At 40.3% G+C, this 24,027-nt stretch overlaps 1 protein-coding gene across 1 annotated transcript in view; it reads right to left on the bottom strand.

Annotated features, from left to right (window-relative positions):
• Positions 1-24,027, bottom strand: part of esama (endothelial cell adhesion molecule a) — a 153,720-nt gene that overhangs the window by 8,416 nt on the left and 121,277 nt on the right. Inside the window, exons 2-6 of the mRNA XM_034178893.1 lie at positions 21,244-21,398; positions 9,840-10,041; positions 9,583-9,738; positions 6,417-6,539; positions 3,724-3,856 (exon numbers count right to left, since the gene is read on the bottom strand). Of these exons, the coding sequence (XP_034034784.1) occupies positions 3,724-3,856; positions 6,417-6,539; positions 9,583-9,738; positions 9,840-10,041; positions 21,244-21,398 (769 nt within the window). The remainder of the gene's footprint in view (positions 1-3,723; positions 3,857-6,416; positions 6,540-9,582; positions 9,739-9,839; positions 10,042-21,243; positions 21,399-24,027) is intronic.

Raw genomic sequence — 24,027 nt, 5'->3', positions numbered from 1 at the left:
AGTCTGTGAAGAAGATTCCCCATTTACATGAACAAATTGTAATCTATTAGATAAATATGATTCAAACCACCACAGCGCAGTACCTTTAATACCTATGGCATGCTCTAATGTCTGTAAAAAAATTTTATGGTCAACAGTATCAAAAGATGATCAGTTAGCTGTTTTACAACTACCCTTTCAAGAATTTTTGAGAGAAAAGGAAGGTTGGAGATTGGCCTATAATTAGCTAAGATAGCTGGGTCAAGTGATGGCTTTTTAAGTAATGGTTTAATTACTGCCACCTTAAAAGCCTGTGGTACATAGCCAACTAATAAAGACAGATTGATCATATTTAAGATCGAAGCATTAATTAATGGTAGGGCTTCCTTGAGCAGCCTGGTAGGAATGGGGTCCAATAGACATGTTGATGGTTTGGAGGAAGTAACTAATGAAAATAACTCAGACAGAACAATCGGAGAGAAAGAGTCTAACCAAATACCGGCATCACTGAAAGCAGCCAAAGATAACGATACGTCTTTGGGATGGTTATGAGTAATTTTTTCACCACTGTGCTCCGGAACAGGAAGTGATACAATACCGCAGTGAGAGCCAACCACCAGTAGAGGCAAGCAAATACAAAAAAATAATTCAAATTTCTAAAATTATCTTCCTCAAACTCTAACTGAAAGCAAATCTCTAAAACTTGATAAAATCTGTAAATAATAATCAGTTTTATTGCCAATTTTCTTTAGACAAGTCGGGATGGAAACATGAACATTTCCAAGTCACTGAATATGTCTTAGACTTTATTTACATCAATTATGAAGAAATACCAAAGTTTCTTTCAGTAAAACATCAAATCTAGGCTTTCATCTCAAATGTACTTTCTATGAAATTGTAGCTGAACTTTCAGGTTTTCTTTTTAAAGGAGACCTGCATTGAAAAAAATGCAGTCAGATTTTTTGAACGAAAAATGACTTACATTTACACATGAGATCCTTCTGAATGTAGTAAAGTACATCTGCAAGCCAAGATCTGTCATTCAACAGAGAAATCTTCATTTGAAAATGACAAATTTACAGCTAACATTTAGCCCTCCGCAAATTGTCCCTCTCATCATGGACGCTGCCGAGACGTCACAGACAAGACCCTCTCCCAGCATGCATTGCGGCAATTGTAATTTGTGGATTTACGTCAGTTTGCATCTGCACCTTTTTCTTGCCTTATACGGAAGGATCTACTTTTTTTAAAACTTCATATTGTCTTGCGGCACGTTTGGTGAGTACACATTTATTTTATTTGTGCTTAAAAATTATCTTGAGGGACTTTTTCATACGCCCGTTTGATTGAATGGTGTCGCAATGAAAATCTACTGTCTTTCGCCTCTGGTACCATCGCGGGATATGGAGGCGAGACCCGCAAAGAATCCCAGTCATTAAAAATATATAAACCTCTCTCAGCGTCCATGGAGCTCTGGGGCTCCGATTACCGAGACGTGCGGTGCTGTGGATTTTGCAGCAAGAAGTCTGTCCTTGAAGCAACAGGTGTACCGGCTGCTCCACATCAAAATGGCGAGCGTAGTCTCTGGACTTGTTCCAAGTTGGCTGCACCTCCATTCAGTAGACAGAGAGGTGATGCCGGTGTTGTGCGCTGAATCTAGCACAACACCGGCTGCAAAGCAGACACGGGCGGTGTGAGTGGCCCTCGTCGGCAGTTAACGAGCTCGTTAACGAGCCCGCAGACTTAATAAGTGCAGCGGAGGCAGAGAGCGGGAGAGGAAGAATGGCGTCCGCTTTCGATGTCGTTGTTGATCTGAGCACACAAATCTGTATCTCACATTCATTGCAGCTTACTTTGGGATGTTGAAACCAGGACGTGTATAAGTAACATTACTAACAGATAAAATCAATTTCAATGCGGGATCGGACTGAAGGCAGGAGCGCGTCGTCTTGTCCCTGACGTCATGGCAATGATACGGCTGTACAAACTGTTTTCACAGAGGGCTAAATTTTAGCTGCAAATTTGTCATTTTTAAACGAAGATTTCTCCGCTGAATTACAAATTTGGGCTTACAGATTTACTTTACTGCATTCACAAGGGTCTTATAAATACATATCAGCTATTTCTTTCTGAAATCTGACCACATTTATTTCAATGCAGGTCTACTTTAAGAAAATCCTCCTCGACACCACTTCATCAGGAAGCTGGATTTTATATTTTTAATTAATTTATATCAAGTTGTAAAAAAATTGCTTTCAGTTTGAGTTAAGGAACATAATTTTAGAAAAAAAAATGTATTTGAAATGGAATAAACAAATTAAAATGTGTGAAATACCAAGTGTTCCAATACTTTTGAGGGCAAATGAGAAACACTGAGGAGCAGCATCTTACATCTCATATATAGTGCAGCAGATAAGAGAATATTTAGAGTGGAATCCTGCAAATACACAAATAATCCATAGACATGAACTCTTTTAAACAAAACTGACTGTCCACTTGAATTTTCAATAGGCAGCCAGGTAGGGGTCAATTGAAGAATTACACAGGGGTCAAAAAAAAAAAAAAAAAAAAAAATGCTCCAATCATATAGAAAACTACACCACATTATATGCCTGATCATAAAGATTCCAAAAAGATATAGTTTGGACAATCTATGATTGAATGTTATGGAGGTATGAGGTAAAAGCAGCAAGAATGGTGACAAAGGTCAGTTTCAGTTTGTACAGAAGTCAAAAGTTAAAGTTCCTCCATTAATTTAGCTCCAGCTGTATTTGTGCTGAATTTGATGCTTGTATCACCATTTGAAGGATTGTTTCAGTTATCTGCTGCACTAATAAGCCAACAGAGCACGAACCAGCTGCTGTCTGTTAGCTTAAACGTGTATATAAGGCAACCCGAATTAAAGTAGAAATTCTGCTTTTAACAACCTGGAGCTCATTTCTGGCATAAAATACGGTCGTTTACTTAACAATATAAGTTTGGTGTGATTAGAAGTCCATAGTTCAAACGACGTGTTCAGTTCAAATCTGGAACAAACATTTTTCTTCTTCTACTAAGGTGGATTAGAACTTTTTGTGGTACACAGCACTAACTACTGGACAGGAGGAATCTAGCAGTCAATGGGACTGAATGATTTGAAAATGCAGCTCTTTCAACCAGACGTGTGGTGCTGTGACATGTCAATCATCTGTGTCCAATCAGATTTCAGGGGCGTCCAGTGAAACCCTGGCATACGCTCTAGCTCCACCCATGCCAGGACGTGTTCAACATTGGACATTTCCTGTTTCACTGTGACTGAGAATTCGGCACTTCCTGTTTGAGTGTGAGCTTGCCACTGAGTTCCCGCGACATTCCATGGGATCTCGTCTGTCAATCCAGGAAGTGTTTGACATTTGAACATTTCCTGTTTGACTGTGGATTTGAGTTTTGGCACTTCCTGTTTAGGACGCTCTGTACCATGAGTGAGCTTTGCGCTGCTGCGCGCCGCTTCACTCATATTAGCTATATCAGAGCCCACACAATATTTTTTAAAAGATAGCATTGACTGGAGTGAGATATGCCCTTTAAATTCATAAATTGCACAGGGACCAGAGTGATCGTAACAGTGTACATCTCAGGTACTCAGTTATGGGAGCTAAAAACATATCTCCACTGTCCACAAAATCAGATACACAACCTAAGATGATCAGATCAGCCTCTGGGCGAGGGCGAAATCATAGTAATAGTATTCCTTGTGTAACTGACTTGATTTCGTTGGCCATGTCGTCCTCTCTGTCTCGCCGCCTCCTCAGCAGGAAAAAGACACAGATGAGGAGAAGGACCAAGAAGCCAACCACTGAGCCCACTGTGGCGCCAACGATCATTCCCACATTCGTGGCTACAGGGAGGAACATCAGATACCCAATGATAAGTAGTTTTCAAAGGGGACAAAACACCAAGTAACTGACAGAGTTGTGTTAAAAAAAAGTGTGTGTAAAAAGTGAATAAAACTAAAAATCCTTATAAAAGCTTTTATTTCCATACACACAAATGCAATGGGAACACTGTACATTCTATTCCAAATCAAAACATGAAGAAAAAGTTATCAAATGTGTTATTACTTAACAGAAAGAGAAGAAAAAGGAATATTAGGGTGTTCAAAAAATCCTTGGATCCTTTGTGCACTGGCACGCAGCCGCGCACAATTCATGCGCAGTTTATAAAGGCTTACAACGAGTTTACTCACTGGTACTCCCGATTGTGTGCCAGTATGAGAATCAAATTAGTGCAAGTGTCAAGGTACCTTAAGATGTAAAGGACATATAGTATTTTTTTTTTAAGATTGGACGCTCAGTCCCAGGTAGGGGTTTGATTTTTTTTTACCACTGGAGCCCTAATTTTGCTTATTTTAAAAGTTAAAGTGAAGGTCAACAACAAAACACTTAGGCCTGATGAAGATCATCAAATAAAGCTGCAGAAAAACACACTGCTAGATGTTCTAATGGTCAAGCTGCAATAGACACAAACTATGGCCAAGAAATAGATGTTTAGCCAAGCTCAACGTAAAGGTCAAGAACAAATGTCAAACATGTTCTTGTACCAGGGAGTTAATAAGTCTGGTTGCTGTTGCTGAAACACGGATGGTTCCTCCACACATCAAGCACTGTACCACTTCCTGTGTTGGAGTAGCTCCTACATTCTTTACTTTCAGGCAGAACGAGGTATACGCCCAACTAATTTCTCCATAAGATTGTACTCAAAATGGTCAGAGAAATTGTCAGGCTTTTTAAAATTATTATTTTACACACTGCTAAATGACATAAACTGGACTTTGTCAGAGGGATGCACTACTACTACTTAGGGGTGTAATGATACACAAAAATCACGGTTCAATACGTACCTCAGTTCTGAGGTGACGGTTAGGTTCATTTTCGGTACAGTATGGGAACAAAATGCAAAACCTAAATTTGCTTGTTGTTTAAACCAACAATTTATTGTAACATTTTACAAACAGGAAAATAAAATAATTGCAAAGTGCTGCCTGGTAATAAGCTAAATAAAATGTTCTCAAATAAACAAGAAATATGTCAATTGATTTCCTGAAAGCTGTGCTCCTCATGCGGTGTGAATTCACACACACAGTGTAAATATAAGGTCTTACCTGTGCGTTTTAGTGAAGAAAAATAGCTCTGCGGCACTTTGCGCCGTCAGATGTGTTAGTGGAGCGGAGCCTTCTCCCCCTTCCTTCCCTACCGGTTCTCTGTCTTGGTCGAAAAAGTCACAGCGCCTCAATAACGTCTCATTTACCACAGCCTCCATGCGATCCTGGCTGCACATGTGATGAAATCTCAAGAAAAAGTTATAAATTTACTCAGTTCTCCGTGTGGAGCAGGGACATCGTGTGCGTGCACTGGATGACGTGCGCGTCAATATTTACATGTAACACTTCAGGGAAAAAATTTACTGTATGTATTTAATTAAAAGTTAAAAAATCTTTCTGTCTAACATCTTTCTCTGTAAATATCTCATGTTACAATGTGGAGCACCGCGGATTATTGACAAGTATGGCTTATTTATGTACAGTTTCTTTTTACAATTGGTGGGTGTGGCTAATATTCAGGTGCACTCTATAGTCCAGAAATTACGGTGAACACACACAACGCAAACTCACCTGTGCACAGGCTTGTACCGAACGAACGTCCTGTACTGAAACGGTTCAATACAAATACATGTATCGTTACACCCTTACTACTACTACTAATAATAATTTTAATTATTTATGAGACATTGTGAGTTAAACTGGCTGAAGCTGAGTTACATGTAAATAAAATAATTCTTTAACTAGTGCAAATGTAAATTTCTGTTATTTTTGGGTGGATATTTTAGGAAAGAAATCTCAAATATTAAAGTAGTAATGTGTGTAAAATTAACATGTGACTCATACTTGCTGTTACAAGTTCAGTTATTATTTATATGCATCATTTGTGTTAACGTTGGGCCCTGTAATTAACCAACATGAACCACATCTGGCTGGAAACACACTAAAAGCCCTTGGGCAAGGTCCTAAATCCCCAAGTTGCTCCTGGTGTGTAATGAGTGCCTTGCATGGCAGCACCTTGACATCGATGTGTGAATGGGTGAATGTTACTGTGAAGCACTTCAAGCTTCTGATATAGATGGAAAAGAACTATATAAATGCAGACCATTTACCACTTACCATAAACAGTAGTGTCTGCATTTTCTTTCTGTGACCCTTATTACACCCTTACAGGAGGCCCGAAGGCAGCAAATGTTACACATGCTGGATACATGCTGGACAACTGCATTTGATGTTGGTTACTCTCTTGACTTCTAATGTGTTTTTACATGGAAATGACATGTGAACATACAGTCCACTTAAAATCATGTTGCCCAAGAAAAAAAAACAAAAACAAAAGGAAACAAAACGTGCTACGTACAGGCAATGATTTCCACTTTGATATCACAGCTCTGTGAGCCGGCAGAGTTGCTGGCGGTGCACCTGTATGTCCCCGACATGTTACTGCTCAGGTTATTCAGCTTTAGAGTTCCAGTCTTCTCATCTGAAATGACATTACACATGCAATTAAGCAAGCATGCAAACACATTATTTCTACAGCAGTCAAACATATGACTATCTTTTGAAACTGCTCAACTGGTACACTTCACTCGTACTGGGCTGGATCCACGTTTGCCTTTAGACCTGCCTCAATTATTCATGGCATCGAATAAACAAGTTGCTGGAAACATTCCTCAGAGATTTTGGTCCATTTCGACAGGTATCACACTACCACAACACCAACTGTGGATACAAGGCAGGATAGATCCAGGCTTTCACGTTTACCCCAAATTCTGACCATCTGAATGTCACAGCAGAAACCAAGACTCAGTCGGTGGTGACTAAAACCTTGGTTTCCTGTTCATAGCTGACAGGAGGTGGCACTTGTTATGGTCTTCTTGCTGCTGTAGTCCGATTTCAGATGTCATGTGTTGTGCTGTCAGAGACGCTTCTCCACATACTTTGGCTGTAACGACTGTTTATCTGAGTAAATGTTGCCTTTCTATCAGTTGAAACCGGTCTGGCCATTACGGTCTGATTTCTGGTATTAACAAGGTGTTTTAATCCAGACAACTGCTGCTCAATGGTGGTTGTGCATGAAAATCCCAGTAGATCAGCAGTCTGCGGAAAAACTCAAACCAGCCAGTCTAGCACCAGCAACCCTGCTATGTTCAAAGGCCCTGAAATTATATTTCTTCATCATTCTGATGCTTCAGTTCAACCACAGCAGATCCTGTTGGTTATGTCTACATGCAATGAGCTCCTACAGCGTAAGTGTCTGATTAGCTTTAAGGTGGGTGCTTCCTATCTTACTGTAGGGTTGTGAAACGTGGATGCCACCAGTGACCTAGGGAAACCACTAAGATGTCTTTGATCCTCTGTCTCTTGGAGGTACCGCTGGAATTAGTTTGTATAAAAGGAACGGTTACTTAGGGAGACTCCGATGAGGAGTGCCGTTCGCACTGCGAGGGTACATCATCCACGACATTTTAGCCATGCGATGTGTTTCTCTGTGCATCACCCAGCATGCAGGTGCCTCAGTGTTGAGGACCCCAGTGGCGGAAGACAAGGGGTCAACCACGTTTCCAAGAGTCCACGCAGAGGATGTGAAAACACACAGCACAAGCACATACTCCCTGACATGACCTGATTGGCTGATTCAATTTTTGTTTCAATCAGTGGTTGAACAAGTGCCCCAAACGAAGTTGCCACTGATTGGAGCTGTGTTGTATTGAATGGGGTGAGTAAAATGCAGATATATATATACGAGGGCTGTCAATAAAGTAACGGTCCTTTTTATTTTTTTCAAAAACTATATGGATTTCATTCATATGTTTTTACGTCAGACATGCTTGAACCCTCGTGCGCATGCGTGAGTTTTTCCACGCCTGTCCGTGACGTCATTCGCCTGTGAGCACTCCTTGTGGGAGGAGTCGTCCAGCCCCTCGTCGGAATTCCTTTGTCTGAGAAGTTGCTGAGAGACTGGCGCGTTGTTTGATCAAAATTTTTTCTAAACCTGTGAGACACATCGAAGTGGACACGGTTAGAAAAATGAAGCTGGTTTTCAGTGAAAATTTTAACGGCTGATGAGAGATTTTGAGGTGATACTGTCGCTTTAAGGACTTTTCACGGTGGGAGACGTCGCGCAGTGCTCTCAGGCGGCGTCATCAGCCTGTTCAAGCTGAAAACCTTCACATTTCAGGCTCTATTGATCCAGGACGTCGTGAGAGAACAGAGAAGTTTCAGAAGAAGTCGGTTTCAGCATTTTATCCGGATATTCCACTGTTAAAGGAGATTTTTTTAATGAAAGACGTGCGGACGGGTCCATGCGTCGGGACGCAGCCGACGCGGTGCGGCGGCACAGGAAAAACACCTCCGTTGAAAGCCTTAAGGACAAGTTGGAACATGTCCTGCCTGTTAAACAATTTCTCATATACTCACTCCACTGAAAGCCATCAAAAGCCGCCTGGATTTTACAAATGGTTATCAACACGGAGGTGTTTTTCCTGTGCCGCCGCACCGCGTCGGCTGCGTCCCGACGCGCGGATCCGTCCGCACGTCTTTCATTAAAAAAAATCTCCTTTAACAGTGGAATATCCGGATAAAATGCTGAAACCGACTTCTTCTGAAACTTCTCTGTTCTCTCACAACGTCCTGGATCAATAGAGCCTGAAATGTGGAGGTTTTCAGCTTGAACAGGCTGATGATGGCGCCTGAGAGCACTGCGCGACGTCTCCCACCGTGAAAAGTCCTTAAAGCGACAGTATCACCTTAAAATCTCTCATCAGCCGTTAAAATTTTCACTGAAAACCAGCTTAATTTTTCTAACCGTGTCCACTTCGATGTGTCTCACAGGTTTAGAAAAAATTTTGATCAAACAACGCGCCAGTCTCTCAGCAACTTCTCAGACAAAGGAATTCCGACGAGGGGCTGGATGACTCCTCCCACAAGGAGTGCTCACAGGCGAATGACGTCACGGACAGGCGTGGAAAAACTCACGCATGCGCACGAGGGTTCAAGCATGTCTGACGTAAAAACATATGAATGAAATCCATATAGTTTTTGAAAAAAATAAAAAGGACCGTTACTTTATTGACAGCCCTCGTATATATATATATATATATATATATATATATATAATTTTTTTTATTTCAATTATATCATGTACATTTTTTTCAAATTTTGAACTTAAAGAGTACAACAAAAAAGGTGGAATTTTATGTTTTCACAAAAAAATGAAAACATGCAAAAGTGCCAGAAGCTGAGTATTTTTGTAAGCATGGTATGTAATCTAATAATGACAACAAAACAAAACTACGCCCTGACATCCTGGATCCACTACAACATTTAATGTGCTGTTCCTTGGTCTATGACTCACTACTCCACAAAGTTTCATGACAATGAATTCACCAGTTTCTGAGTAATCCTGTTAAAAATTAAAAATGAACTGGGATTGAAAATGTTACCTCCTTGGTGGACAGCAGCACATATAATTAAAATTCTCCAAAAGAAGACATAGACTGTGGTTAGTTTGTGGACCTACTCACTGAGCATGGGTGAGAAGAAGACCTCAGAGGTAGGACTGGATTTCTTCCACTTGTATGTAGGAACAGGTTTTCCATCACTGGAGGTGCAGCTCAGAGTCACATTGGCCTTCAGCACTGGTTTTCCTGACATGGAGCACTTAGGAACAGCAGGAGGAACTGAAAAGAGGCCCGTTAAGCTTTTAACATAAAAACAAACATAACACCTGCTCCGGCCTCTGGCTCCACCAGACACGTGCTGCTAATTTTCATTTTCTCACCCTTCACATCCAAACTGATCTCCGCAGACAGATCTTGATTATTAGGGATGATGACCTGGCAGAAGTAGCGCCCTGAGTCGGACTCCTGGGTGTTGTTGATGAAGAGTGAAATGTTATTTGAGGGCATGCTGGCAGTGAAGTTGACACGGCCCTGAAACTGGGAGCTTCCCACATTAATGTAACCCTGAATGTAAGAGATGACCTGGACAAGAGAAGAGAGACAGAGCCACAGATGTGTCTTTTGATCCAACAACTTAAAAGAAATTACTTTCAATTCAGCATGAATTCCATCATCAGGTTCAAAACCTGTACAGTTTCTCATTTTGTACTACGCGTATATACACACACCGCACCGGTGTTTTAGTCACATCTGTTCACAAATGTGGAAGAGAAACAAAGCATATAAACTTTAAACTCAGATAAAACTGAAGTTATTGTACTTGGCCCCACAAATCTTAGAAACATGGTGTCTAACCAGATCCTTACTCTGGATGGCATTACCCTGACCTCTAGTAATGCTGTGAGAAATCTTGGAGTCATTTTTGATCAGGATATGTCATTCAAAGCGCATATTAAACAAATATGTAGGACTGCTTTTTTGCATTTACGCAATATCTCTAAAATCAGAAAGGTCTTGTCTCAGAGTGATGCTGAAAAACTAATTCATGCATTTATTTCCTCTAGGCTGGACTATTGTAATTCATTATTATCAGGTTGTCCTAAAAGTTCCCTAAAAAGCCTTCAGTTAATTCAAAATGCTGCAGCTAGAGTACTGGGAGAGAGCATATCTCACCCATATTGGCCTCTCTTCATTGGCTTCCTGTTAATTCTAGAATATAATTTAAAATTCTTCTTCTTACTTATAAGGTTTTGAATAATCAGGTCCCATCTTATCTTAGGGACCTCGTAGTACCATATCACCCCAATAGAGCGCTTCGCTCTCAGACTGCAGGCTTACTTGTAGTTCCTAGGGTTTGTAAGAGTAGAATGGGAGGCAGAGCCTTCAGCTTTCAGGCTCCTCTCCTGTGGAACCAGCTCCCAATTCAGATCAGGGAGACAGACACCCTCTCTACTTTTAAGATTAGGCTTAAAACTTTCCTTTTTGCTAAAGCTTATAGTTAGGGCTGGATCAGGTGACCCTGAACCATCCCTTAGTTATGCTGCTATAGACGCAGACTGCTGGGGGTTCCCATGATGCACTGTTTCTTTCTCTTTTTGCTCTGTATGCACCACTCTGCATTTAATCATTAGTGATCGATCTCTGCTCCCCTCCACAGCATGTCTTTTTCCTGGTTCTCTCCCTCAGCCCCAACCAGTCCCAGCAGAAGACTGCCCCTCCCTGAGCCTGGTTCTGCTGGAGGTTTCTTCCTGTTAAAAGGGAGTTTTTCCTTCCCACTGTAGCCAAGTGCTTGCTCACAGGGGGTCGTTTTGACCGTTGGGGTTTTACATAATTATTGTATGGCCTTGCCTTACAATATAAAGCGCCTTGGGGCAACTGTTTGTTGTGATTTGGCGCTATATAAAAAAAAATTGATTGATTGATATATAAGTTGCACTGGTCTGTAAGTAGCATTTAGCTTTGAAACGTGGCACTACTGCATTATTTATTATAATACAGTAGCACCATAAATAATGTTTGCATTATATATTTATAATGCAAACACCACATTACTGGGCAGAAGCAAATGAGCTAATTAATGCTTTTATATGTGGCACAAAAATGCAAGTAAACGGTTTGTTTTGGACACTGAACAGATAGGTGAGGTAAACGTGCATCCTAATAAAATGTTTACAAACTCAGCATATTAATTATTTATAATGTCAACACCACATTTTTTTTTTTTTGAGTCACAACATTTTTGAGCTTGACCCAGAAAAAGTAAGGTGTCGTTCTCCATCTTTTGCATTATGAGATACCAACATTTCTCAAGAATGCATGATGTTTTGACTGACTGGGTGCACAGTGCTGAGAAATTGTGGTGAAAAGCTCAGTTTAATAGATGCATTTATTTATTTATTTGTCTATCTGTTAGCAGGATTACATCAAAACTGCTGCTTTGACAAAATCACCACAGATAGATTTTAGGGCATGAAAGACTCCATTAAATTTTGGAGGTGATTCAGATCCGGATTCTGGATCAAGATTTCACTTTGTAGGCTTTTAAGGATTACGTCAAAACTACTTCATGGATTCTCACCACATTTTCACCACAGATAGATATTAGCATGGAAGACTCCACTGAATTTTGGAGGTGATCTGGGCCCAGATTGGTGGACGTCAGAAATCTCTGACCACTCTTGTTTTAGGGCCCTTCACACATAACATGACATTGGGCGAAAGAAGCAGAAACTAGAAGAAAATCCACAAACAAAAAATGAAATGGGAACAGTGAAACATTCCACCTGCTGCTGGGAGGGACACATGGTCGTGCATGATACAACGGCAGCGATTTCGTGCACGCTCATGTGTGCACGAAAACAGTGCAAGCAGCTGAAATGTGTTGCACCACATTGCGCCACTGCTGTGCAGAAAAACAAAACAAAAACACACATCATAAAAAAAAAAACAGCAATTTATTGAATCCCTCTTATCGAGCAGACAACACAAGTATGAACCGTCTGTTCCTCTGTAGATGACCCATGGTCACAGACGTACAGTCATGAAATGACATGAATGAAGCAGTGTGCGCTTATCATGTCCACATCTGCTGGCCCGGCGTTCCCAGCTGGCCCGGCGCACGTGTCCAGTGAAGGAGCGACAACGCGTCATGTGGACCAGAGCTGACGTGGGTGATGTGACATTCAGATCGCCAGGTGAGTGTTCACATGATCAGATGGTCCTTTTCACATGGAGCAGCCTGCCGATGCCGATGTGCACGCTGATCGGCTGCTCCAGCCCGTGGCAAAGGCGATATGTTTTTATGTATTTCCACGTGAGGACAGCACGCACACTCACACGCCTCACAGTGTCGAGTTGTAAGATCATGTCCTTCAAAACATGGTACGTGTTCTCCAGCTGTGACTTGCGGTTCAGAGATCTCAACAGCTGCTGCTGTTTGGGAACACGCACCCACCCTGTCTGTTCAGCGCACAGAACAAAGTGTTACTCTCTGTTTCTGTGATTATTTATTTTAATTATTTGTTATGTAATTGTGTATGTAGTTATTGTAGTATTTATTTATATACTTGTCCTGGCTCTGTTCTCTGTGTTGTAATGTAACACGTCATGTGCACTGAGCCGTCATTTCCAGCTGGCAGTGTGTGGCTGGCCGGCAATCAGTTGAGAGGCGCCTCTGTGCTGTGTGCGCTCAGGTGTGGCTGGCCGATCACCATGTGGTCTCTTGTACATACACTCAACAAAAATATAAACGCAACACTTTTGGTTTTGCTCCCATTTTGTATGAGATGAACTCAAAGATCTAAAACTTTTTCCACATACACAATATCACCATTTCCCTCAAATAATGTTCACAAACCAGTCTAAATCTGTGATAGTGAGCACTTCTCCTTTGCTGAGATAATCCATCCCACCTCACAGGTGTGCCATACCAAGATGCTGATTAGACACCATGATTAGTGCACAGGTGTGCCTTAGACTGCCCACAATAAAAGGCCACTCTGAAAGGTGCAGTTTTATCACACAGCACAATGCCACAGATGTCGCAAGATTTGAGGGAGCGTGCAGTTGGCATGCTGACAGCAGGAATGTCAACCAGAGCTGTTGCTCGTGTATTGAATGTTCATTTCTCTACCATAAGCCGTCTCCAAAGGCGTTTCAGAGAATTTGGCAGTACATCCAACCAGCCTCACAACCGCAGACCACGTGTAACCACACCAGCCCAGGACCTCCACATCTAGCATGTTCACCTCCAAGATCGTCTGAGACCAGCCACTCGGACAGCTGCTGAAACAATCGGTTTGCATAACCAAAGAATTTCTGCACAAACTGTCAGAAACCGTCTCAGGGAAGCTCATCTGCATGCTCGTCGTCCTCATCGGGGTCTCGACCTGACTCCAGTTCGTCATCGTAACAGACTTGAGTGGGCAAATGCTCACATTCGCTGGCGTTTGGCACGTTGGAGAGGTGTTCTCTTCACGGATGATGCGAAGGAGATGTGTTGCACTGCATGAGGCAAATGGTGGTCACACCAGATACTGACTGGTATCCCCCCCAATAAAACAAAGCTGCACCTTTCAGAGTGGCCTTTTATTGTGGGCAGTCTAAGGCACACCTGTGCACTAATCATGGTGTCTAATCAGCATCTTGGTATGGCACACCTGTGAGGTGGGATGGATTATCTCAGCAAAGGAGAAGTGCTCACTATCACAGATTTCGACTGGTTTGTGAACAATATTTGAGGGAAATGGTGATATTGTGTATGTGGAAAAAGTTTTAGATCTTTGAGTTCATCTCATACAAAATGGGAGCAAAACCAAAAGTGTTGCGTTTATATTTTTGTTGAGTATAAATATCAGCATGTCATACAAGTGTGCTCCCCCCGCATGCCACATGTGTTGAGGGGGGCGCAGACACACTGGTACCACATGTGTTGGGGGGGATGGGGAGCCGCGATACACATGCATGCCACATGTGTTGGGGGAGGAGGAGTTCGGCACAGACACACCCATGTGTGTTGCTTGGTGACGCCAAACTCGTGGGCACTTAGACAGTTTTCACAAACAGCTCGAATGTGGTCATCTGCTCTCAACTCTCGTACCAGGAGGGTGAATAGCCCCGCCTATTATAAGTGTCCAGTGAGCGGTGTTGGATGTTCATGTGTGACACCTGGAATTTGGCCGACACTTGCCAAGATGGGGATCGAATGATCACTCGCAGGGCATTCTCTATCTTTCAGACACCGCAGTGTGCAAATGGTTGTGGCGACAGGTGTACGAGGCATTAGAGGCAGCTCCGATTTTTCACAAGAGGCATTTGACTCCACCTTTGTGCGCCATTCGGCCTCAATCGTGTTATGTGTGTAGGAGCCCTTAAAGATGTGACAGTGCTGTATTGGTGCTGGAACCCAAGATGGAAACAACTCCAACAGAGAATTAAGCAGTAATTAGTTTTCATTCATTCAATTTTTATTTCTCTACTGAATGCACAACGTCAGGACGGTGACAGTGGGTGTTTCCTTCTTCAGGCTCATATCTGAACTTATTTCAAATTGACCTGATAGTTTCAATCATTTCTGAATTTCATCTCAGTAGTTGTGGTGAGTGCTGTCAGACTGGCCACAACGCTGACTTAAATGTGTTTATTCAGTGCAAAAAATGGGGATCTAAATTTGGCTTTGGGTAGTGAGAGCTTCTTTTTTTCCATGTTTACTGGCAACAAAATGCAGTCGAGGGACTGCCTGTGTGTCCAGGTGGATGAAAGCAGCTCACTTTAAATGGACTGTGTCTTTTCCAGCTCTTTCTGCATTTTTGTTTTGATTTTGATCCTCTTTGGACAGTCCCGCTGCACAGAGAAATAATCTGACAAAGACAGATATGATAAAACAGGTGCCTGGATGGCGTGCATTCACTGTCAACTGAAAATACCTTCATTTAAGGTGTTTTTACTCTGAAAAGGATTTTATAAACGACATGAATTGCAAAAATAAGTCAAAGTAAAACTACAGACCTGTAAATTGATACATTAAAACAATAAGGAAATGAAACAGTAGTTGCATATAATTTTAAACTTTTTTTTTTTTTTTTTAGACAATTAACATTTGACAGCTTATTAACGTATACTGTTGCCAGATTACTTGTCGGAGTAATTGTAGTTGTAATTCCAGATGTTATTTATAGGTTCAAATAGTGTGGCTCTGGGTGTTGCCATGTTGGTAGTGCCTACTCCACCCAAGTCTCTGCCAACACATAAATGGGTAAAGAGGTAGAACCTGGGTAAGACTCTGCATAACTTGGGTGGGACAAATGAAGCCTGAACATGCCCCAATCTCACAGTAATGACAACCTAACAATCCGACAACCTAAAGCTAACAGGCTAATCTTGGTTCGGCTGTTTTATTAGAGCACATTTTTGCAGACTGGGTGGTTTTATGACAGGTGGTTGTTTGGGTGTAGGTATTACAGTTTTTCCTCAATTGCCAAAACACTCAACCCTATTGTCTGATCCAAATGCTCAGATGCTTGAACCCACTGATTGAATCAGTCACTCTTTTGGCAAAACCATAAGCACTTTTCACCTGTTTAGACACAACTTGCCAACACATTTTCATTGTGATGCACCTGTGTTGCATAATGGTTAGCACATGTGGCAAATGTCAAACACAGTTAAAGCACTGGTGTCACCGGTTGAACACAACAACTCTAAACTGATCACACTTGTGGCCAATGATGTGAGGGAACATATATAAGCCAGTTCAAAGAGCACTGGTTTGTGAGGCACTACAATGGATAGAAATCTGAGAGGAGTTCATGTGAGAGGTGGTCGAGGTGGTCAAAGTGGTCAACGAAGACAAAGAACAGTAATATCTGATGAAATCAGAGCTACTGTGATTGACCATGTTCTTGTCCACAGTATGAGCATGAGGGAGGCTGGACCAGATTTGTAATCTGTCTCTGTCAACTGGGGTTTTTCCAGATGAAATGAAAATTGCTAAGGTAGTCCCATTATATAAAAATGGAGACAAACATAATTTTTCTAATTACAGGCCAGTATCATTGCTTCCACAGTTTTCTAAAATTATGGAAAAAGTTTTTGTAACAAGATTGGATAAATTTATTGAGAAACATCATATTTTAAATAATGCTCAGTATGGATTCAGAACAAAACATTCGACAGCTATGGCAATTATGGAACTAATAGAGAAAATATCAACAACAATAGATAATAAGGATTATTTTGTAAGTATTTTTATTGACCTGAAAAAGGCTTTTGATGTTATAGACCACTCAAGATTGCTCACAAGTTACAACAATATGGAATAAGAGGTGTTGCACATCAGTGGGTAAAAAGCTACTTAGAAAATAGAAAACAGTTTGTTCAGATAAATAATACCAAATCAGAATTGTGTAACATTATTTATGGAGTACCACAAGGATCGGTACTTGGACCCAAACTGTTTATTTTGTATATCAATGATTTTGTGAATGTATCCAATGTGCTTGGCAGCATTTTATTTGCTGATGATACAACGCTGTTTTACTCTGGATCAGATATACAGGAAGTAGCACAAGTGATAAATACAGAGTTGGAAAAAGTTAAACATTGGTTTGATATAAACAGATTGTCACTAAATATTAATAAGACAAATTTCATATTGTTTAATGATAGAGCGAAAGAAAATAATGTGTCATTACAAATAGATGGAATGGATATACAAAGGGTAAAAGAAATGAAATTTTTAGGAGTCATGATTGATGAAGATCTTACATGGAAGTCACACATAAATTACATAAAAGGAAAAATAGCGAAAGCCATTGCTGTTTTGCATAAAGTAAAATATTCATTAAATAGTTATGGTTTATTAACATTGTACAATTCATTGATTGTCCCATATTTAACTTACTGTGTAGAAATCTGGGGATCAACATATACAACCTATATACAACCTTTATTTATTTTGCAGAAAAGAGCTTTAAAAGTGATTAGTAACAGTGGTTTTAGAGATTCATCTAATCCATTGTTTATTAAGTATAGGGTACTTAAATTTCATGATTAGTTGATTTGAAAATATTACAAACGATGTACCAAGTTAATAAAAATACTTTACCAACAAACATTCAAAATATGTTTGAAAAAAGAGTAAATAGTTATAAATTGAAAGGAATAGAAGTCTTTAAAAAAACAAGATTTACAACCAAAGTAAAGGAAAGGAGTATTGCAGTAAATGGTGTCAAATTATGGAACAATCTTAATAAAGAAATTAAAGAATTAAGGTCGCTTAAATTATTTAAAAAACATATTAAATTAGATGTATTAAGTAAGTATGAAACTATGAAGTAAGTCAGTGGGCTGCAAGAAAGTCAAAAAAAAAAAAAAAAAAAGTAAACTGTTAATAATGTTTGGAGTGTCTTAAGTTTAAATGTAACCTGTCAGTGATGTAATCTATTAATTAATGGTCATAATTATGAAATGGGTCAGTGGTATGTGACAAGTTAAAGAAATGCAATCTGTTAAATAATGTTGACTATGATGCTGTATATTGAAAGATTGTATTGTTAAAAGGGGCAGAAATCATAAGACTTGTTCTTTCTGCTCCTTTTCATTCTGGTATTGTGGTGCTTTGGTTTTTTGCTTTTCTGTTTTTCTTTAAATGAATGAAATAAATATTAAAGAAAGAAAGAAAGAAAGATGTTGGTAAATAACCCAAGTAATCCAAAGGTTCTTTGCAAAGAAACCAAGACAAATAAGTACAGAAATTACGTTATGTGGAACAAAATGGAACGACACAGGGAAAAAGTACTGAACACACTTACTGAAGCAATACTTTTTACAAAAGCCTTTGTTGGAATTGTCAGCTTCAAGACACCTCTTTTTTATGGAATTCGAGTCACATGCAACACTCAGGTGTGATTTTGGCCCATTCTTCTATAAAATCCGTCTTCTAGTATTGAAGAGTCTGTGAAGCTCTTCTATGAACTCTGATCTTTAGTTCTCTCCATAGATTTTCTGTTGGATTCAAGTCAGGTGATTGGCTGGGACATTCTAACAGCTTTATTTTCATTCTCTGAAACCAGCTGAGACTTTCCTTGGCTGTGTGTTTGGGATCATTGCCTTGCTAAAATGTCCACTCTTGTTTCATTTTCATGCCATAGGTATTAAAGGCACTGCGTTGCGGTGGTTTGAATCATATTTGTCTAATAGATTACAATTTGTTCATGTAAATGGGGAATCTTCTTCACAGACTAAAGTTAATTATGGAGTTCCACAAGGTTCTGTGCTAGGACCAATTTTATTCACTTTATACATGCTTCCCTTAGGCAGTATTATTAGACGGTATTGCTTAAATTTTCATTGTTATGCAGATGATACCCAGCTTTATCTATCCATGAAGCCAGAGGACACACACCAATTAGCTAAACTGCAGGATTGTCTTACAGACATAAAGACATGGATGACCTCTAATTTTCTGCTTTTAAACTCAGATAAAACTGAAGTTATTGTACTTGGCCCCACAAATCTTAGAAACATGGTGTCTAACCAGATCCTTACTCTGGATGGCATTACCCTGAGCTCTAGTAATATTGTGAGAAATCTTGGAGTCATTTTTGATCAGGATATGTCATTCAAAGCGCATATTAAAACAAATATGTAGGACTGCTTTTTGCATTTACGCAATATCTCTAAAATCAGAAAGGTCTTGTCTCAGAGTGATGCTGAAAAACTAATTCATGCATTTATTTCCTCTAGGCTGGACTATTGTAATTCATTATTATCAGGTTGTCCTAAAAGTTCCCTAAAAAGCCTTCAGTTAATTCAAAATGCTGCAGCTAGAGTACTGACGGGGACTAGAAGGAGAGAGCATATCTCACCCATATTGGCCTCTCTTCATTGGCTTCCTGTTAATTCTAGAATAGAATTTAAAATTCTTCTTCTTACTTATAAGGTTTTGAATAATCAGGTCCCATCTTATCTTAGGGACCTCGTAGTACCATATCACCCCAATAGAGCGCTTCACTCTCAGACTGCAGGCTTACTTGTAGTTCCTAGGGTTTGTAAGAGTAGAATGGGAGGCAGAGCCTTCAGCTTTCAGGCTCCTCTCCTGTGGAACCAGCTCCCAATTCAGATCAGGGAGACAGACACCCTCTCTACTTTTAAGATTAGGCTTAAAACTTTCCTTTTTGCTAAAGCTTATAGTAAGGGCTGGATCAGGTGACCCTGAACCATCCCTTAGTTATGCTGCTATAGACGTAGACTGCTGGGGGGTTCCCATGATGCATTGTTTCTTTCTCTTTTTGCTCTGTATGCACCACTCTGCATTTAATCATTAGTGATCGATCTCTGCTCCCCTCCACAGCATGTCTTTTTCCTGGTTCTCTCCCTCAGCCCCAACAGTCCCAGCAGAAGACTGTCCCTCCCTGAGCCTGGTTCTGCTGGAGGTTTCTTCCTGTTAAAAGGGAGTTTTTCCTTCCCACTGTAGCCAAGTGCTTGCTCACAGGGGGTCGTTTTGACCGTTGGGGTTTTACATAATTATTGTATGGCCTTACCTTACAATATAAAGCGTCTTGGGCAACTGTTTGTTGTGATTTGGCGCTATATAAAAAAATTGATTGATTGATTGATTATCCTGGTAGATTTTTTATCAAGAGTGTCTTAGTACATTTTTCCATCCTTCTTTCAATTATCTTAAGCTTGTCAGTGCTGGATGCTGAAAAACAGCCCCACACCATGATGTTCCACCTCTAAACTTCACTCTTATTATGCTGTTTTTGGGCTGATATGCAGTGCCGTTTATGGTGTCTATTATGGCATCCAAAGAGATCAATGTTGGCCTCATCTGACTATATTCTCCCAGTATTTCACAAGCTTGTCTAAATGTTGTGCAGCAAACTTTAAATGAACATGCTTTTTCTGCAGCAATGGAGTCTTTCATGGTGAGCGTGCATACATACCATGGCAGTTGAGTGCATTACTTATTGTTTTCTTTAAAACAATTGCACGTGCCGTGAATTAATGAAACGCTTTGACTCTTTAAACTTTTAAAGTGCCGGTCCTGTACTTTGATTGGTTCCAGCCATCACTTGACTCATCAGCATTCTGGACACAATGAAAAAGATCCACCAAGAAAAAAAATGTTCTGAGCCACACCACACTGCGCAGTACCGACCCGAACAACTTGGTGGAAACGGGGCCATTGGCATACACTGGCTAATCATCAAGGTGTGACAGCTGCATTAATTTTTTAGACATATGCCAGCGTATTTAATATAGTCGGCATACGCAGGCTAAATAGTCAAGGTGTGACAGTGCCTTTACTAATGAGGTACCTTTTTATAGACCATCAGCTGGGACTGAACCAGTTGATATTAATTTGCACTGACAAGAGGCAGGATTGCTTTCTAACTACTGACACATTCAGCTGGTGTCTTGGCATTTTATGCCTCTTTGCACTTCGCTTTCTTCAGCTGTTCAACACTTTTTTTCCTGTGTCACTTCACATTATTACATATAACTTAATTTATGGACATTTATGGTTTGATTTCTTTGTATGTGCAGATTACTTGGGACATCTGGTGAAAATTTCACATCCATAGCACCTTCAGAAATATATCTACTGACTAAAATGGTGCCATGTTCAATTCTTTTACCTGTTACACATCTGTATCTGCCAAAAGGAGTTTGAAAATATCAGTATATTGAATAGTGGAAAAAAATCCAATATCATGCATCCCTCAAATTTTCCTAAAGCCATAGCACATCCCTTCTGAAGATCCACATTTGCTTCCGTACCAACTCTGTCTTGTTGGAATTAATAAGGTTCCAGACGACGGTGTTGGTTGTCAAGTCGGTGCCGGGTTTTGGGGTATACCAGACCTTCAGCACCACAGTCTGACCCTGTATCACATCGAGACTGGCTTGAGGCCTCTGGATCTCGGCCCACACACCTGGTCAGACAGAGAGAAGAAAATGAAAAAAAATAGTCAGCGAGCGGACTCAGACGATCAGCCAAGTGGACAACACCTGCTCTGAGAGACAACTTCATAACCCCAGGTGGTTCTGCAGCATGAAAACACCTGTATACAGTACCAGTATACAGTGGTCAGACATTTTGTTGCTTTGTGCTTGTGTAAGTATTGTATATTCAGCAACATTTCATTATTGTTCCATATTTGTATACCAGGCCCGGATCCAGACCCGTTTGGACCGATGCAGTTGCATCAGTCAAATTTTTTTTAACCATCGTTCGTCATTGGTAAAAAAAAAAAAAAAAAAACTTGAATAATCCCGAATAGTGCCGAGCATGTCCCCGCGGTGAACACAGCTTTGGTTTTCATGTCAACCTATAGTCCGTAAATTATACAGATTTTTCAGAGTTTCAGAGTCATACGACATACAAATAAAGTCGGATATTCAGGGTTTGGTCTGCAGCGGCTCTGTAATCAACCGTTTCTGCAGCGCGACTCCACTCTGAAGCAGTGAACCATTGAAGCACTGCTTCGATTCAATGGCTCATGGCTCTTTGATTCGCTGCTCATCAGAAGCGGTAAGTCCGCTTCTTAACTCCTCTCAAAGCCATTAAAATATCATGACTCACTTTTGTGTGGATTAAAGTCGCTAACTGGGACTCTTGTCTTGTTGCAGTCAAGAAACGAGAATCGTCCTCCGCTCCATTCAGACAGCTCGAAACACTGCGCGGCTGAGACAGAGTCCGGTCGGAATTAATAACTTCAAAATGAATCGCCACTTTAAATAAAGTGACACCTCTTTCCAAACGTAATACAGACAAGAAACAACAATCGACTAAAACGTTTTTTTCCTCCCAAAATGAAACGTGCTGTATTTCTTTACAAATTACATCCTGAAGTGAAGCACAGCAGCTGTAAGAGCTCAGCTCAGATATATGTAAAGACATTCATGCCAATAATGTCTGAAAGGAAATGCTTTTGACAAAAACTACAGATTTTGTTTATTCCTATTTATGTCCAGAGATCAAGGATTCACCATGTAGAGTTTATTATGTCCAAAGTTTAAGGATCCAGTGACCAATTTCATATTTATTTACTTTAAGACTCAATAAATTGTTCAATTTCAATTCAATTTCAATTTAATCAGCTTATAAAGTGCCAAATCACAACAAAATCTAAATATACTAAAACAAATACATCACAACTGTACACATATCACAATTGTGATATGTGTACAATTGTGATGTATTTGTTTTAGTATATTTAGTCATGGACATGATGAATATTGTTACCTGCTGGACTGTTTCTAACTTTGATTGGTATCAATGGAAAATGTCTTCTGTGAACTGTCTGTATCTCAATATAATATTATTAAGAATATATGCAGTCATATTCTTATTGATTTTATCAAGTGAAAAAAAAATCATATATAGATTCAGGTATACGAGGTCTGTCAATAAAGTAACGGTCCTTTTTATTTTTTTCAAAAACTATATGGATTTCATTCATATGTTTTTACATCAGACAAGCTTGAACCCTCCTGCGCATGCGTGAGTTTTTCCACGCCTGCCGCCTGTGAGTACACCTTGTGGAAGGAGTGGTCCCGCCCCCTCGTCGGATTTTCATTGTCTGGAAATGGCGGAATGATTTGGACTTTTTTTCCATCAGAATTTTTTCAGAAGCTGTTAGAGACTGGCACCTGGAAACCATTTGAAAAATTTATCTGGTTTTCGGTGAAAATTTTACGGGCTTCACAGAGAATAAGGAGTGTTACTACAGCTTTAAGGACGGCTTTAAGGACGCTCGGCGCGCCGAGCTGCGACGACGAGGCAGAAAACGCCAGATCATTTCTAAGCTGATGGCTCTGTGGATACGAGACCGTCGTGTGCACTTTCTCTGGTTATCACAAGAGCTGGACATCAGCCATTTTCCGGCAGATTTCACTTTTAACAAGAGATTTTGTCATGGAAAGCCGCGCGGAGGATTCGTGCGTAACGACCGATTCGCTGTTTGAGCGAGACAAAGAACACCTCCGTTTCAGTGTGTCATGGGACAAGTTGGGACATGCCTATCTTGGCTTTCAATGCTTACCAGTCCAGTAAGTATCAGAGAAATTGTGGAGAGCTGGGCATGTCCTAACTGTCCTCTGACACGCCGAAACGGAGGTGTTCTTTTCCGCCATTTCCAGACAATGAAAATCCGACGAGGGGGCGGGACCACTCCTTCCACAAGGCATGCTCACAGGCGAATGACGTCACCGACAGGCGTGGAAAAACTCACGCATGCGCACGAGGGTTCAAGCCTGTCTGACGTAAAAACATATGAATCAAATCCATATAGTTAAAAAAAAAAAAAAAAAAAAAAAAGGACCGTTACTTTATTGACAGACCTCGTGAAAGATTTTGGCAATAAATTTGATCCTGTTTACAGTCAATTTTTGTTAGTGTTTTTTTTAGGACATCATATTTATACAAATAAGAAGTGTTCACTATGGTCTGTGAAGTATAATAAATATATTAAAAGAAGTGTGACAGTGTATGTTGCACACGAATAAAAGAATGAGGATTACTGAATAACAAGACGCATACGATTTTTATTTCATCATTGG

The sequence above is a fragment of the Thalassophryne amazonica genome, chromosome 9 (genome assembly GCF_902500255.1).
Source record: "Thalassophryne amazonica chromosome 9, fThaAma1.1, whole genome shotgun sequence".
NCBI classification, from domain to species: Eukaryota; Metazoa; Chordata; class Actinopteri; order Batrachoidiformes; family Batrachoididae; genus Thalassophryne; species Thalassophryne amazonica.
The sequence above is the reverse complement of the archived record's forward strand: the minus strand, read 5'-3'. Positions and strand labels throughout refer to the sequence as shown.